At 40.1% G+C, this 18,339-nt stretch overlaps 1 protein-coding gene across 27 annotated transcripts in view; it reads left to right on the forward strand.

Moving 5' to 3' along the window:
- The window catches only part of TCF4 (transcription factor 4), a 331,234-nt gene that overhangs the window by 286,657 nt on the left and 26,238 nt on the right, over positions 1-18,339 (forward strand). For 23 of the 27 annotated variants that reach the window (XM_081150304.1, XM_081150294.1, XM_081150309.1 and 20 more), the window contains 4 exons: positions 4,390-4,522; positions 12,187-12,254; positions 13,394-13,472; positions 15,919-15,995. In XM_081150304.1, the coding sequence (XP_081006430.1) occupies positions 4,390-4,522; positions 12,187-12,254; positions 13,394-13,472; positions 15,919-15,995 (357 nt within the window). The remainder of the gene's footprint in view (positions 1-4,389; positions 4,523-12,186; positions 12,255-13,393; positions 13,473-15,918; positions 15,996-18,339) is intronic. The other 4 variants (XM_081150306.1, XM_081150287.1, XM_081150307.1 and 1 more) reach the window with 1 other exon arrangement.

An 18,339-nucleotide genomic window follows, 5' to 3' on the forward strand; every position in this document is an offset into this window, starting at 1 on the left:
TTTGATTTAGGTGGTTTGGTTTTATCCCAAATTCACTGTTTGGGGAAGGTCTCTTTAAAATGCTCTCAAGTGCACAAAATGTGTAACTTTATAAAGGAAACCAACTACATTTTTAAAAAGTTTTGCTGAACCAAAAAAATATTGTCCACCAGGAAGATCATTAGGAGGGAGTAACCCAGTAAATTGCATCAGACGCTGTATTTGTAATGTCATTTATTCATCACAAAGCACAAGGTTTTCATACTTAACACGATCACTTAGCAGATCTTAGAGAATAGGGACTTTGTTTTTTAAAAAGGCTAAGTGGCCTGGCGGGGCATGGTTCAGCGGTTGAGCGTCCACCTAGGATGCAGGCGATTGGGGTTCGATTCCCGGTCAGGGCACATGCCCAGGTTGTGGGCTCAATCAATGACTCTCTCATCATTGATGTTTCTATCTCTTTCTCTCCCTCTCCTTTCCTCTCTCTGAAATCAATAAAGATATATTGGAGAGAAAAAAAAAAAAAGGCTAAGTGAATTAGGTCTCTGGCAGTGTTTCCTAAAGAATTTTCTCACTGATAGGTCAGGAACTGTTGGATTATTATATTGAGTAATCATTGTAATTTCAGTAACCATTTGGAAATATTTTGAAGAGACATTAAAAAATCTGACACTGATTGGGAATAATTTAAGTGTACAGTAGGCAGTTAGTGTCCTTTCACTTGAAAATAATTGATAGTAACTTAAAATATTCACCTGCAGCTTCAGGCCTGTGCCATACGGAGCAAAGAAATAGTTTGAGAAAAAGAAGAGAGCTTTTCTTGTATTATTTTGGATATAATATGGCCAAATTAGTATTGTCTCTAAAGCTAAAATGTTTCAGAAACCTATTGTCAGTTTCACTTTATACCATGTTATAAGAGAATGTAATTATAAAGCTTGAACTCCGCACATTTCAGTAGCAACTGTCAGGTGACCAGTTTTGTGTCTTCAGATTTCCTGGTCAGTTTCAGCCTCTACACCGCAGCCCTCCAGCTCATCTCCACTGTGTCCTACGTGTACCTGCAGAGTCACTCGGGGATGGAGTTTGTGCTTGAGCTCTGGAATGGTCTTTGCAGAAGATTTAAGTTTGGGATGACTTGGATAAAGTCCTTGCTGTCTGGCATGGTTTAGGCCTGGTCTTTGCACTGCAGAGTAAAATAGTCCTTGGAGTCTGGAATCTTAATAAAAGCAAGTTCTCTTGTCTTTTATTTTTTGTAACATAAACCTTTTCTCCAGTGATCCTCAATCGGGTATGACTTTGCCCCTCGGGGAACATTTGGAAATGTCTTGGAGCAGTTGGCAACTGGAATCTAGTGTACAGGGGCCAGGGATGCACAGGAGAGCCCCCGCAGTAAAGAATTACCAGGCACAAACCATCTAGTGCCGAGGTGGTAAAACCCCTCCTCAACCTAAAGCCCGCTTCTGTTCTTAGTATGTGCTACCAATTATTATAGTTCCTAATTTTTTTACTGACACTATCACAGATGTCCCCCATCCCTCCCTTTTACCCACCTCCACCCAGCCCCTGCCCCGCCCCCGCCCCTTCCCCCTGGCATCACCACGCTGCTGTCTGTGCCCATGGGCTAGGCATATATGTTCTTTGGCTAATCTCTTAACCTTCTTTCATCCTGGCCCCCTCCCCTCTATCAATCTGTTCCATGCATCCATGCGTCTGGTAATATTTTGATTGTCAGTTTATTTTGTTCATTAGATTCTACATATAAGTAAGAGCAGATCAGTCTTTGAATGATCAGCCCACAGGTTGATAAAAACACCACTAATGGAAACATTTTCAACATTTACTGTCAGTAGGCTCCAAATACACTATCTTTGATCATTATAGGTAAAAATAAATAAATAGTGCACATGTAAGGCCATGACACTCTATCATACTTCCCCTTTCGCTTGTAGTAAGCAGGGCAGACAGTATTAATAGCTGGACCAAGAGGCTAAGGGGACCTCTTGTAGCTCATCCCGGAATGCTCTAAAGGAGACCTTCTTCACTATCATTAATATTCTCTGTGGGGTATTTATTACGAATTGGAGTGGCAGTAGTTTTCAAGATACTTCTCCTTGTAAAATAATCTAGTTATGAATCTCATTAATTGCTTTGAGCATCTCATTTTCTATGAGTCTCTAATTGTTTTGGGTGGATTGTATTGGTTTCCCCATTAAAATCTGTGAGAAAGAACCTGTTTTTTTGGTCTCAGAACTCAGTATTAACCCTTTTTCAAATCCTGGATTACTCCCATTTTATACCAAGTTTAAAGGGTTTAAAAATTCTCACTGATACAATCATCTTTTTCCTGCTGCATTCTGTAATTATTAATAGTTATTTAAATAGTTTTCATAATATTTTCCTGTTTTGGTTTTTACACAGTCGGGACTGATTTATGAAGTTTCTCTGTTCTTTAGAAACTCAGCATGAAGCAGAACTGAAACCTCCCCTTTTTCTTCAGTTTTCCTTTCCTTACTCTGTTTCTTTTTCTCCGCTTCATTATAGCCTTCAGCTCTCGAGCAGAAATAGCTCTTCTAAGTTTGGTGCTTTGTGGCTATTCAGAGTTTCAGATTAGCTGTGCTATGGAATGGCCCCGCTCTGTCATTCTTTGGAAGAAATTTCATGGACTCTTTGGGGTGTTCTGTAAGTAACAAGTAGAAATGAGTTTAACAGGTGGCCTAAGGAATTTCTTGGTCAAGCCAAGAGGTCCATGAAATTTAAAAGTTCGAAAGGCATTCTTGGGAACTTGGAAAGGTTTAAGGGCAGTATGACAGCTTTTACACTGAAGTTGACCTTTTATTTGGACTGTTTGAGGGTGCAGAAGTAATATTTTCAAAGGCATGGACATGGCAGAGTTGGCTCTGAAATGTAGCTTCAATTCTAGACTTTTTAGTTATCTCTCAAATAACTAGTACTTCAGTCCACTATTTATTAAATGCTAACTGGTAGCCAGTTTTTCATTGAGTATATAGGATAATTATGTGTTCAGTCCTCAGCAGTAGGTTGTGGGATGCAGAGGTGTAAGCTCTCTTCCGTATCTTGGAAATGCATTCGAAAGAGAAAGCAATGAAAGGCAGCATATCATTATTAGATGGCAGAGTGCAAATGTTGTAAGCTCAGGGATTCAGAGAAGAGCTCTTGAAAGAGTTGGAAGTAGTGAGGAATCATCAAGGGGGAGGTAGAATTAAGATGGGCCTCTCAAAATAAAAGAAAATACCAAGACAGCAGGGTTTCACTCCTTGTGAATAAATGAAATGGCCTGGGCCCGATGCACCTCTGACTATGAGCATCATATCCAATCTCAATTTTATACTGAACAATATTAACAGAATCTCCAGTAATCATATAATAAACCGTAGCCCTTTAATATATCACATATAAAGAAAAAGTCTATTTTAGCTTAAACATTTTCCTTTACATGTCTGTAACACATTCAGGATGCCTATTAGAACAACTTTTTAGGTTACTTACTGTCTTGAACAGGAAAATAGCTAGATGTTTTTCTGTAAATTACTATGACTCTCCAGTGATCTGCTCATTCGCAAGCAGATGGATGGGTAGCACCAAATTTGCCAACCTTACAGTCACTGTGCTATGCCCCAAGACAAGCAGTTTGTCTGGACAACTGGTATAATAATCGAACTCAAAATCAAGATTTAGGCCAAGTGATTCTGTAGAGATAATCTTTCACAGTCAGCAGTATGGTAGATTGTTAATGGAGAGGTCATATAAAGTGAGAAGTTAGTTATTCTCAGTTCATTGTTCTAATTTAGTTCAGTATATTCATTTAGTTAAGGCTTTACATATTGATACTTGGAGAGAGATATAATCATTAGCACTTTTTAAATTTTTTATTTACCATTTTGTTCTTGCTAGAGTTCAGAAAGGTGATCCCATTTGGCAGGAAGAAGACCTGAGGCTGGTTACTTTTTGTCATTTAGTGTCCAAAAGGTCAGGGTGAAGTGCAGTGTAAACCCTGGTCATGATGTTGTTTTATTTATGATATCATAGAACCTTTCTTACTTGATCAGTAGGCTGCACACAAAAATAATAGTAGCAGTGCTCTTTATGTTGCTGAGCCACAGAGCTGCTTTTAGCAGTCACTTTTAGATTTAGAGATTGTAATCATTTCTTGGGGTCTTACATTGCCATTATATTCCTCTACATTTGATGCAAACCAACTATGTATCCTTGTTTATTATTCAAAACATGAAAGCTGTCAGATCTAAGCAAGATGTATTCTTGGGTATTTTGAAATTCTAAGGGCTTTCTCCATTGCAGAATGAAGAGTTCTGGAAGAAGTATTATAAAACTAACCCACTAAATGCTTTATGGTTGAAAATAGCCTCCTCTTTCTGCTTCTTGCTACAGAGCTACCCATCACACTCCTCAGCAGACATCAATTCCAGTCTTCCTCCAATGTCCACTTTCCACCGTAGTGGTACCAACCATTACAGCACCTCTTCCTGTACGCCTCCTGCCAACGGGACAGACAGTATAATGGGTGAGTCTTGGAAATGCCAGTTCTGATGCCAACAATCAATGTCAGGATTACAATGAAAGGCCTCCCCCCCCCCCCATAATGAACAGCAGTCAGGCAACAAATATTTGTCACATAACTGAACAAACAAGTGAACCACACAGAAATACTCATTAGCTTGACCATAATCACATTTTTTTCCCACAAGAAACTAAAATTTGGCTCCTTTGTCACTTGTAATTTGAACAGGATTTAAATACACCAAAACCACCATGCTTCTCACACACTCAAACAGCAAGCAGAGTGAACTTTTGTAAGACGAACCATTGAAAACGAATGATATAAAGGGCACGATAGCCCTCAGTGGTAGTTATCGACCACTTCCCAGACTCAGTCACTGTACTGTGCTCTTAGCCATGGACGCACAGCCTTCTGCAGACTGGTTCGTGTGAACTCACAGGGGACTAGTACTAACTAGATGAGCCCACCTTCTGAAGACTGTCACATTGCGGAGTCCTTCAGAGGGGAGAAGTGTCGTTCACTTACAGGGGAGGAGAGGCTGGGCATCAGCGGGCCAGGAGTTACCTGCTGCTTTTTCTAAGTAAATGTACTCCACAAGTTAAGACCCGAGAGAAAGCCACTGCCAAATGCACTGAACCATCGCCGCCTCTCATTTTTCATGCTGTCCATTGTGGTCCTCTCCCTAGGACAGGTGGTTCCCCGTCACACTCTCACCTTGAAGGGAGAGCTAGCAGGGTGTCTAGCTGCCCAGGGAAGAAAGAGTTCAGGCTGGGGAGGTGAGCACCCCTTCTGAATTGGCCTTTTCAACCGTCCTTGTCACTCAGCATACAGCCTGATGCTCCAGGGCCATTAAACCTCAGACTTCACTGACCACCAGTACTCTGGTTCCAGCTCAGACCCCTGTCTTGCTGGGCCTGTGATGACCTGCAGTGGGTCGCCAGTGGGAGCATCGCTGTGTGTCTCGAGGAGACGTGTGATGGAATAAGTCTGCTCTTACTTCTCCTCACTCCTGGAGTTTTCCTTTTCTTTAGTCTGTGGAACTTTGGGAAGTAGTACGAATCACTTAGGTGGGAGAATTTTTGATTAAAAAAAAAGTGTTTTGAAATGTTGCAAATATAATCCTGCCTAAATGATACACTCCGTTTATTCAATACTGTATTTCACACTTGAGATGTGCTATCTAGTAGCCCTTCGCTATCACGCCTCATTAAGAAGCAAATTTAGGAATTTCCATTTTTGTAACTTTTCATAACAAAGCTTCTACAAATGTGTTGCCTGAGGTTGACCTTGGAGGGCTCTGGACAGAGGTCACATGGGGAAGTTTTGTAGCTATCAATGCAATTTTGGCAGATTTGAAAAACAAGAAGAAAGAAGTGCAGAACTGAAAGAGTGAGAAAAGCATATTTCACTTCAGTGTGGTTTGGCAAATGGAAAGCCCCTTCTGCAGTCATGAGGTCTGGTTAGAAAGAAGGGTGACCGGTCATTCGTCCTCTTACATGGCAGATTTCCTGTCTACTTGTGGTTTGAGTAATTTTCTTTTTTAGGAAGGTATGAAGATGGAGCAAAAGCTTGGGTTGCGGAAAACATACTTAGGCACTGTTTGAAAAAACGTTTTGTTAATTGATTTGCAAGACAGTCTTCCTGGGAGACGGGCACTAGACTTGGAGGAAGGAGAGGTTGCGAGATGGAGTAATTGTCCGTGGGCTGTGGTTAGCAAAGCCATGAATCCAGTGGGAATGGGATTTGCCTTAGGGAAGCCGGTTGGCTCATCACTCGCTTGGATGAGCAGGAATAAGGTCCGCTCTCCTTCATTTGGCCTGGGCAGGGCGCAGCCATGGGCTCAGGATGGACTTGACTTGTTCCAGACCATAGAGGCCTGTTTAAGTGGAGGGAGTGTCCAGATAATAATAAAGAAGTTATCCTTTTAAAAGGGAAAAGTGTGAGATTTTTGGAATCCAAAAAAGGAATTTTTTGGGAAAAACATTATTACATAAATTATTCCACAGTCATGGGTGCACTTGTCAATGAGTAGAATGTGAAAAAGGTTCATAATCTTTTCAGGAAGCAAGTAGACATGGTAACTCAGCTTTTTGGAAGAACAGACCTTTATTAATTTGCATAAATACAGTTATGACTTTAGGATTACTTTATGGGAAAACAGTCATGTTCTCCCTTAAAATATGCCTTCCAGTTCCTTCAGTTGAAGTGCAAGGGAAGATCTGGGTCTGATGATAAGCTTCGCTGTTGCACAGTGACTGTGTGGCTCCGGTTTCTTTGCACTTTAATTCCCTTAGATTTTGGCTTGATTTTCAGAGTGTGGTAGAACTGAAGGGGACAGCAGCGTGTCGGTTTAACAAGAAGAGAAGATCTCTCTTTTGTTACTAATACTTCCCTAACAAACTGTATGGTTTAATAGGATACATCTGTAGACTTTTGAAAATATTTGGCATATACTCACTCATTCTGAAATGCAGGAAATAAAGAAATATTACATTGCCTGTATCGCAAAGAACAAACAGAGCTAATTAAATAATTGGTAAATAGGGAACACATAGGCTGACACATGTTTACGATTACACACATGATTCTGTAGAAAATGGCTGTAAGCAATACTAATGCCTTAAGAATGGGCTCAAGCGCTAACACATGGACATCAGATTTTTCAAGTTTTCTTGGTGTAAAGTTGCAAGGCGCTGCAATCTTTTCATAACCAACACTGATGTCTTAGGAAGCTGCTTTTTCCATTCAAAACATTATTGCCCCATTTCTCAGTTTCATGTTATAATGTGTCTTCCTGGTGGTCAAGGATTGTCCTGAACTGATCCTAGGACAACAGGATACAGGTAGAGTAAGATATAAGCTCCAGGACCGTGGAAAGGTAACCTCTCTGGAGTCAGGCTCCTGCCTCTGGTTCAGTTCTCTGCATCTCGGAGATGGAGGGTGCTCACCAAGGTTTGGGATGGCTTGTGTTCGGTTTGGGGGAATGACCATTGTTCCTTGGGTTTTTTGTTTTTTCCCTTTTAATTCCCAATACCATTTTTGAGAAACCCTTAAGGAAGGATAAAGCTTCCTCAGATTATATTAATGATGGGATTTTTTAAATTACACATTCATCCATGGATTTTTGAGAGAACTGTAGAGTAAAATATTTCACTCATTATACATAGTTCACATTTTTCTCTGAAGCCTTGCCAGCGAAATACGTTAAGCACCCTAGAAGAATATGAGTGTAATGCATGGACACAGCATGGATTCATAGTATTTTAACTGATGCAGCACCCAGTTAACGAGAGAAGCTACACCTCGGGGCTTCAGGAGTTACCAGCATCAAAGCCCTTCAAACTTTATTCCTACAACCCTCCCAGTATTATCCTGCTCTGTGTATCTGAGAGACAGCCCAGTCCAATGCTTCTGCATGTGAGTGACCTTGCAGAGAGAGAAGGAAGTGTAGTAAGTTACTAGATTCCAGCTATAGAGGGTAGTAGCCATACACATTTTGTTATATGAATATTTCCTTCCTACCTGCAGCATCCAATAGCCCTTCTTGATCAAAAGCATTGAGACAACTGCCTAGCACACACAGACCCTAATTCTACTCAGGGAGGAGAGTGCTCCAGTTTCCCACTGGGAGATATCATTTGTAGCCATTCCCAAAGTGTGAATTCTTGTTGTTTGGGGCTATACATAGACCCTCCCTTCCCCTCAGGGAATTGGGCATACAACTAGTATAATGCGTATAATTATGACTATTGTTTTATTGGTCTTTAACTGGCTTGCTTTCTTACACAAGGCATTTCCCATGTTTTTAACCTCAAACCAAACAGTGTTGAAGGAACAGACTACCAAGATGGATTTAATACAACATATGCTAAAGATTACCCTGGAATATCTATCTGGTTTATGAATTAATCTAGCTTACAACTTTCCTTTCTAATGACATGTTTGTGTGACATGATGCACTTGAGTATGTGGCTTTTCCAGCAGAAACATGTCAATTTCCCCTTGAGGACTTGGTTTCACAGTTATTTTATTATTAGAGTAGTCACATAAGGTTTACTTTGTCTTTTACAACAGTCTTCAGCCTCCCAGTACAGTGGGTGATGGACAGGCACAGAGCTAAGAGTGTGTGAATGTCATCCCGCAGTGTCATGGCATCGTAATTACAAAGACCACTCACACAAAACAATAGACTTGTTGGTTTAAGTCCATTTCCTGCACAGCATCATGGGGCCCAACTTTCCCGCTGAATTCCTAGAAATCCTCTTGCTAAAAATTAATACATTGTAGCCTATAATTGAGGTTTAGTTCTAAAGTTAAATGTAATAGGAGTGCTGGAGATGCACCTTTTGTTGTCATTTTTATAGACAAGCTCATGGCATTGTTATGCATCTTCTAATAGTTTAGTAATATGAGGGTCACTTGGACATAGCTCAGAAAAACCTAAATTTTAAAGCAGTTATTTCTTTCAGGCAAATACACTATGAATTATACTTCTCATTCCTTTTATATCTTCATGATGCTCCCAGCCTAAGGTTATGGGTGTGCAATAAAGGGTGACATACTTTTGCAACTCTGATTTTCGGTAGTTGATCGCCAGGCACCACTCCTCCTGGTGTTTTGATTGGGGTGTGTTCTAATGGGAATTGCCATTTCCCCAAAGCTGAGATTGAGTGCAAGGGTGGTCCAACACATAGCCCAACATACCAAACCCTTTTCTCTGCTCCATCCTCTAGCCAGCAACAGCACCTGTGTTCAAGCCGTCCAGACAATGCTTGGGTGGCTGGCCGTGTGAAATCCTCCTACAGAATTGCAGTTCCTCTTAATAACTGCTCATCTTCCACTCATATTTATTTAAAAACCCTGCTTAAAGATTAGTTTTTCTTTTGAGCAAGAAAAATTGATTAGAGCTAAAATAACTTAAGTCAATCCAGAGTTTACTTGTAGGGACAATAGTTTTTATCATTTCTGTCATATAGGCACTTGAGTAATTGCTAATAATACGAGTTCACAAAAACTTGGGCCTAGAATAGTAATCAAGTCTTGTTACATTAAAGACCAAAGGTGGATTTGATGAGCACAAAGTTTAATTAGAAGTGCGTTTTGTTAAACATGACCCATTACTCAATGTAAAAGAAATTATACCTTTGAGAATTAATAATATATTCACTTTCTGATTCTTTATTCCTGTTGACGTATCAGTCACAGAAGTAAAAAGAAAACTGTTTAGCAGAAGGACCCATTTAGCTTAACATGCTCAGGGACTCTTGAAAATGTGTCTTCTCCAATGTTTCCTGGAACAGAACAAAAGGCATTCCAAGCGAAAGGGCAAACTGGCCCTAGTAAACCGCTTTGAAATTTAAGCCCCTGGGTTTGACTCTCCAGCTGCTGCTGCAAGGTGGAATGGCCTCCTATTAAAAAATAGTCTGTTCTTATCAGTGGTTGCCATGAGTAGCCTTTAGTTTTCTGAACCATTTTTATGACAACATGAGGTAAGGAGTTGACTCTATTTTTTATTCTACCTCATAAGTCCTAACATCTCCCTCTATGTAACAGGCACTTAATATAAAGTTTAATATGAAAGGGATCATAATGATTATATGTGCTTTCTTGTAAAGTGAGATTTTTTAAATGTTATATATAATTAACTTTTTAATGTTCCTAAAATATTTCTATTGGTTGTCTGTTTGGTTTCATGAAAAATTATTTTTAAACACTTACCTTAATTGTAAAGTTGTTTAAAGGAAGAATTAATGTTTTGAAAGCCACAATGGTAGCAAATTTTATCTGTAATTGAAATACTATCTTGTCCTATTTGGGTTTCAGTTCTTTTTTAGATAATGTAAGTTTTCCATTGTGGCTTTGAACTTACATATCATGAAGATCTGTTTTCTAATCAAGCATATATCACAAATTATTTTGACCAATAAGTCTAATGTTTAGGTATATATGATATGTTACTTCTATGAATATATACATATATATATATAATTGTCCCCAAATATTATGGTAATACAAACTGAAAAAATATTAGTGCTCTCTGTTTTCAAGATCTTTATTATTTTCTCTTTAGAATTATCTTTAAAAAAAAAATCTTCTTAATGCAGCGATTTAATTTTCACAGCAGATTAAATTTATTTATCTCCTATATTAAGTATTTTTAATAATCTTGATATCTGTGAATTCCTTCCACTGGCTCAGCATGATGCCAGACCATATTTCAAAGATTGCTTCTACATAAAATCCTTAGTACTGAAAACTGATACAGAGACGAGCCTTTTAATTTAAAATTTTGAAATTACAGATTATACCTTCACTTCTTCTAGGACAATGTCAGGTACTTTGTAACGATATATTTTTCATATAAGTTTGTGGTATGAAAATGAGTGTCTTGTCCAAAGGTGATTGTATGCTTTTCACCATATACCAGTGATCTTTCAGTGTTAGTAATAACACATGAATACGGGGGTGGGTTTTGTTAACCAAATAAAACACACATCAGAAGATTACCAACTGACATACCCAACATGTAAATATATAAAAACAGCCAGCATAATTTACCTGTGCTAAGCAGAGGTCAAGGGAGTGAAGTTGTAACTGGGAGGAGCGGAGAATCGGCCACTTGGGATCCGACTCCGGCGCGTTTCAGACCTGGAGGGGTAGGGCTACAGATTTCAGAAATCACTGTGCAATAAAGTTTTGCTTGGATTAATCGGTGGGTTCAAGAGTTCCTTCTCTTATTTCACAAAATATTGAAAAACATCTTCTCCTGGAGTTGAATAGGTTTCATTTAAATCCCATGTCAGCTCAGCAGCGCTGGTGCCTGGAGGACTGTAACGGCAGGTGCAGGCGCTGCGCCGAGGCTGGAGGCCTCAGAGCACTGGCCGTCCCATCGTCTTTGTAAGGGGAAATTCTAAAGGCACCTTACCTCCAGGGACACTTGCTAAGTAGAGCTGGCTTTGAATTATATGCTAGAACCTATGTATTTTATTAGGAGTACTCTTTGTTCATCTGTTTTGTAGATAAAAATACCAGTGTTTCAGATGGAGAGAGAGCTTCATGATTATGTAGACTGGTTTTATCTCCAGAATCAGACCATATTGACTTTTAGTAGATTAACAGTTCAAATTTTTTTCATCTGACTTAAATATGTGGAGAATGCATGTTATTTCAAATATTAAAAATATTTTCTCACCTAGGAAGCTAGGCCTGTTGTAGTTTTTTTAGTTTTATTTTGTTTACTGTGGAACTCTGAGAGGAGTACATCTTTCTGCGATGTATCATTTTTTTATTTGAAAGGATGTGTAAATTGTGCGTGAGGAGAATTCAGTTGACTATCCAAAATATAAAGAAAAGTCAAACTTTGAGGGCTGCAGAGACCTGAAAGGACTGTATACTGCTTACCTACTCCTAGGTAACAGGCGGCCAGGCAATAGCAGCTAAAACACTATACCTTTAAACCAAAGTGTCAGGCCTATATTTTATCTGTAAAAATGTAACATGAATATATTTGACATCTACCTCAGCAAACAAATTAATGCTAATTAAAGATTAATGTGTCATAATTAGCATTAAAAATGCAATTAAATTGTGAGTAAATGGACCAGGAATAGAAAATTGTTGGGCGTCTCACTGCCTGGATTTTCATATTCTGCCTTTTGTTTCTGCAGCAAATAGAGGAAGCGGAGCAGCAGGCAGCTCCCAGACTGGAGATGCTCTGGGGAAAGCACTTGCTTCGGTGAGGCAATATTGACTTTGGACTTTACAGGTAGCATTGGAGAGGGCTGAACTTTAATCAGAAGTGGACATTTGGAATTTTAGAAAATGAATGGCAAATAGCTCTGATTTTGGAAATGCTAGCTTTCTTGCATAACGATCACTGGAAAATTTGAGGCGAGAGCTCTGAAGCTTCCAGTGCATGGCTGGTCTCTTCCACCCTGTCTCCTCACAGTGGTGCTAAGTGGTTGGTACTCAATTACAGACTGGATATTCTCAGAACCTTTAGGCGTATAGATTTTCTTTCTTGATTTCTTATTTCTCTCTAAAGGCATATAGGCACTCATTGATGATCCAAGACTGACTTTGTAAGGGGAAATTCTAGAACACTGGAAAAGGCATTAAAAAAACAAAAGAACATAATTGAGGTCTATAAGAAATTGTCACATATTTGGCACCTGGGGACTCAGCTTCTCGATTTGACTGCCCACCGCCAAGAGGCTAGACTTGAACACGTCCTGCATGTTCACTAGCGACAGTGGCACACTTTATTTGTGTGAGGAAGGGTGCCTGGTGGTGTACCAAAAGCTAAACATGGTCATTTGCAAATGTTAGTGGAGATTTGTTGCTCTAATGATGTAACTCTTCAGTTAGTTTTTCCTTACCATCGCAAGCATAAAATGTTTGATTTATATTAGCATTTTGACCAAGTAAAATTTTTATTTAATCTGGGCATTCTTATGTCTTGGAGTCAAATGCCTTAATCATGCTGAGGAAGGAGTTGGATGGCAATCTTAGGGATGATACGGTCTGACCTATTTTACCTGATCAGGTAAAACAAGGGAGGGGATCTCTCTGTGGCCTGCTCACAGCCACGCAGCCTCAGGAGGAAATGGGAGGAAAGGGCCTAGAAATGAAGTCTGCTGACCTCCAGTTCAGTTCTTTTCCGACTATCTTGTGTGACTTCAGTAATTCTGATTTTGAAAAATTAAAATGATTAAGTATTTCATTTTAGACTATTGATATTATAGTTGATTGTTAGGTGTATTTTGTAACTTGTAATTTTTAAATGAATTGCATTAATACTTTGCAATTTACAAAATTGTTGACTATTGGTTCCTAATAATGAGAGTTTGTTTTCTTTTCTCCCATTGTTTTAAGATCTATTCTCCAGATCACACTAACAACAGCTTTTCATCAAACCCTTCAACTCCTGTTGGCTCCCCTCCTTCTCTCTCAGGTACTGTACCTCCTCCTGGGGCATCGCAGGGCCAGCCAGGGTGAGTGATCACCCTCTTAGACGTCCTGCGCTAGGTGAACTCCCTCCTTCCACAAGCTCCAAACAACATTTCCAAAGAGGCAGGAAGGAGTAGGAGAGACAGACTGCCTTGTGGAGGCAGTCATTTACACCCAAAGCTTTTCTTAAAAATTAGATGTTTTTAAAATACATAGGCATGTGGAAAACTTCTTAAATTTTTCCTAGGTCTCTAGAACATACTCAACAAAATAACGTATTCCAATAGAGCATCTCAGATGAGGAAAGGTAGTAAATACAGTCATGAATATGACTGCACACAGTCATCAAGTACAGATTATTCAAAAGGATCATTTCCGACAGAAATTTTAGACTTTCCACATTCCCTCTTTGAAGTCCGTGTCATTGGAATGTTTGAGGAAAACTATACTCTTGTAAATAAATTGTGAAGTTAGTGTGTGGAATAAAAGGGGATGTTTGCCTTTAAAAATAGCAAATTATATGACCTATGGCTTCAAATAATAAAATTATAAGTTCCTAAATGATGTTAGTAAAGCATTCACTTTTCAGAGGCCCATTTAAAAGGCCCATTGCCCTTCCAGTATAAATGCTTCCAGAAGGCCCTGTCTGGTGCCTGTCTCCACTCTTTGGAAAGAGGGCAGGTGGCTTCTAAAACAAAACTGAGTCACATCTGTACCTCATTGGAACCCGCCTGTCTGTGATTTATAGTGCACTCACTGCCGAAGCGTTGCCCCCCCCGCCCTCCATTTTACCCTGCATGCAGCACTCACACGGCCCGTCGCAGCCTGGGTCCCCTGGTGGAGGGCAGCGGCTTCAGAGACCGCAAAGCTTCCCGAGGCCATGGCCGTGGTTTGGGCGGGGCTGATGTCAGCCTCCCCAAGCCTCCGCTGACATGTGGGTACGGGGCCACAGAACAGAGACCATTTAAGTCCAAATGCCCCAAGGGACAAAGTTGAAACTGGGAAGAAACAGATGATGGTAAGAGGGTAATAGAACAGCGGTGAAACATTCCCCGTGACAGAAAAGGAAAGGAAAGCTCAGAGTTGTTAGCTTAGTACCACGTTGTTAGGCTCTGGAAAGTGACCACAGGCCTCAGTGTCCAGAGCCAGGGGACGGTCGAGACGGCGTCAGCCCAGTGAGGCTTGTGAGGGGTCTGAGCAGGGAGAACTCCAGGTCCACATCTCAAGCTAAACAGCTCTTATCTTGTCTGTTTTATAATTTGGGAAAAAATCTCGGGAGTCTAATAAAGCTTAAGAACAACTATTTTAGTCTGATGATCTGCTTTTACAGATGAGTGTACAAGGCCCAGAAAGGGCACGTGACTAGCTGAGGTTCCACCCGTAGCGATAGGAGAGCGCAGGCAGACTCGGATGCTCCCCACTTCCTGGTCAGTCGGGGCAGGACGCTGTGATGCACGAACCATTCCAGAGAACCCCCCAAGTACCCCAAACCTGAGCAGTGTGCTCTCCATGGAAGACCAAACCAGGCCACTGGGGGGCCTGGTAATCCATTGTGGAAGACCACATGTTAGCAAGGAGGAGCTTTATGAGGACGCAGACATGGGGACAGATCGCTGCTTTCACACCAATAACCCTGACTAGATTCTGTCACTGGAAGTAATTGAACAAAATATTATATTTTTATTTAGCATAAAAATACACACACATTCCCACCCAGAAATGACAGGAAGAAGGAATAAAGTGCTAACTGTGTCAGGGCATGAGATTTCATTGAGATCATAGATTTTATTTTCCTTTCTTGAATTATTTATTTTCTACACTGAGTATCTGTTATTTTAAATTTAAAAGTGGGCAGTTAGATGTATAATATTTATTATAGCAGGAATCTTTCTTTACTTGCAAGTTTAGTGAATCATAAAAAAATTATTTTCTTCTGAAGAAACTACTTGCTTATTACTGTTATTATATTGAGTTTTTACATTTCTGGTTTTGTGGATCTCTGCCAACTAATCTTATTTCCTTAAGAAGTTTCTGAAGGCTTATTCCTTCTTAAGGATCATTTTAAAAACAAACTGCAAAGCTGTTTTTCATTGGTGAGAGAATTTTGGTTTCACAAGCAGGCCTTGCGTGGAGGCATAAAAAAAGCCCCCCTTTGCGCTCTTAAAAGGGCCTTGACTGTGTAGTGATAGTTTTCTTCAAAGGAAAACTTTTCTGGTTAAAAGGCCTCCTTTTGGAAGCTGGAGAGACTTCTGAGTCTGTGTAGAGCCTACGTGTTTTACATTTAAAATGTTTTCCTTGCCCCAGAATTCTTGGATGGGAGTTTTACATGCATCTACCTTATTGTCCATGTGGAAATCACCATTGCTGTTTCTGAGAGAACTGTTTAAAGTGTTGGTGATATTATCTTTAAGATTGTATCATTCACATTGTAATTCCCATTTTAATATCAGCAGGTACAGCTGTTTGGTCGAGGAACGGAGGACAGGCCTCATCATCTCCTAACTATGAAGGACCCTTGCACTCCTTGGTAAGTCATCTGCTCATCTCTACTCTAGCCACTTTCAGGCCCTGTTTCTCTTTTAGTCTCTGGTTCACTCTCCAAGATTAGACTCTGTTTGTTCCCGTGTGTAGATTGTAACTGAGATACTACAGTGTAAGCCCCAGAGCTCTAAAGATCTAGGACCAGATAAAAGGTCAAAAATCCTGGAAGGATGATGGTGCCCTTCCTGTCTTGGGGATGATCTCTGTCAGTGATTAAATAGCTTCCCTGATAGGAGCTGCTGAAGTTGCAGGGAAGCTGTGTAGCTGCAGCATTTGAAGATCCCATATATCTCTGCTCTGCTTCCCAGAATAACAGCCTTATAGTTTTCTTCTTGACCTTGGAACAAAAAGCCTACCAGTTCCTCACTCACTTTGCTTCTCATAGAAATCTAGTAATATCAGTACCCCTCTGCCCTTCCAGTAGGGAGAGCCGAAAATTCTCATGGGTTGAATTAATATTATAAGTACATGATGATTCAGTGTCTGACACTCTAGGCCTTCCCAACTCACAGTGATGGGGCTGGAATTATGCATGAAACACCACCACTCTGTGCAGTATTTAGACTGTATGAATCCCATGGGGAGGGGTAGCAGCAAGGAGTGCTTCAGTCTTTGCATGTTGTTTCCCTCCCCTCCCCCCATATTTTGAGATGGAACATGAAAGAAGACATAAATTTCTCTACCTATCCAATTTATTGTGGTCTTGTCAGCCGTTCAGGGTTTCCTTCCCTTCTGGCTTACTGTTTAAATTAAGGAAAATCTAAAAATTAAAGCACAAAGGTGTATTTCCCCCTTTGTTGTTCTCTTCCTGCTGTGGTGTGTGAATCACCTAGCTCTGCATTTTAGCCAGTAAAGGCAACCATAGAGTGAGACAACATATGCACTACCCACCCAGCCCAAGTAATGTGCAGCCAGTGTTTACCTCCATCAGTTATTCTCTGGGACCCATCTATCAAAACTGGGCTTTGTCCAACTCTAAAACTGTAAAGACTGGGTTTATAGTTGTGAACTGCAGCTTTAGCTCTCGTTGAATTCTCAGCACTCAAGAGGGGATTCGCAAACAGAAACTGCTCTCTCCACCAGGAAGCTGTGAGCCAGAAAGGATGCTAGGCACATGTATTATTTCCTTTCATGTTACATTTATACTTGGAAGTGTATCCATATACATACATATATTCATTCCCATTTTATAAATTAAGAAGCGTAGACTCAAAGATGTTAGTAACTTTTCCAAGGTCACATTAGTAGCCTAGCTAGGAGTTTAGGGGAGGTCCCCGAGCACCAAAGCCCACCAAACCAGAATGCTCGGTGCCACAGACTAACTGAATTAGACACACATTCTTCCTGTCAGTACAGAAGAATTAGAAAGTGTTCTTCTCTGAGGTAGAGCTGGTACATCTGTTTGCACAGCCCATTGGAAATCAGAGTAGAGTGTAGCATGCTGTAGCACCAAAGGCCATTAGATCTGAAGTCTAAAGACTTAGATTTCAGCCCTGACTTTTTCATTTCCTGGCATGTGACACTGATTGATTAATTAATTCACTTAATTTTTTGAGCCTCATTTGCACGTCTGTGTGGAAGGGATACTGTTGTCTTCCCTGCTTGCCTCACTCATGTAGGATGAGGGCCCAGTAGGGTGGTATATGTTAGAGTGCACGCTGGAGAGTCCCATGCAGATGTTCATTTGATGTCATTATTGATCACACTGAAATAAATGAATGCGCATCTACATGTCCCTGTTCACCCAACACTACAGTATAGACCTTATCTAGTTGCAGAAAAGTTGGATCCTAATGGCTGGGATGAAAAAAAAGATCAGTTGGTTTTTAATTGTATAATTTAATTGTATACTATAATAAGGACTTTGAAATCATTTGGAAGCCCCTGGTAAACATTAATTCAAGTCTTTATGATTCTTCAGTCTTAAAATTTTATACCATGTTGGTTAACAGAATTTTTGTAATTTTTTTCTGTAATCATATTGAGTCCCCACTCCCTTCTGTACCCATACACATGTGAAAATAGATGGAAAGCAAGAAACACAGGTAAAAGTTGATAGTACTCAAGAAATTGCCATCTATATGTGTTTGCCTGTCCCTGACTTGATACTTAGCACTGTATCAGTGTCTCAGAGGGGACCAAGGAATGTGCATTCAGGAGGATAATTTAATTGGGAAACTCTAAATAGGCCACTTTTCCATTGCTGATTTTTAAAAATCTTTTACCAATGCTTGTCAGAATGTTCCTTAAATTCAATAAATGTTTTTCCTTTCTAAAGTAAGTCTAAGTTCTCGTTCAAGCTAATGCAATATAGGATAGCATATGTACAT

This window comes from Miniopterus schreibersii (assembly GCF_964146895.1).
Source record: "Miniopterus schreibersii genome assembly, chromosome: 10".
Classification (NCBI taxonomy): domain Eukaryota; kingdom Metazoa; phylum Chordata; class Mammalia; order Chiroptera; family Miniopteridae; genus Miniopterus; species Miniopterus schreibersii.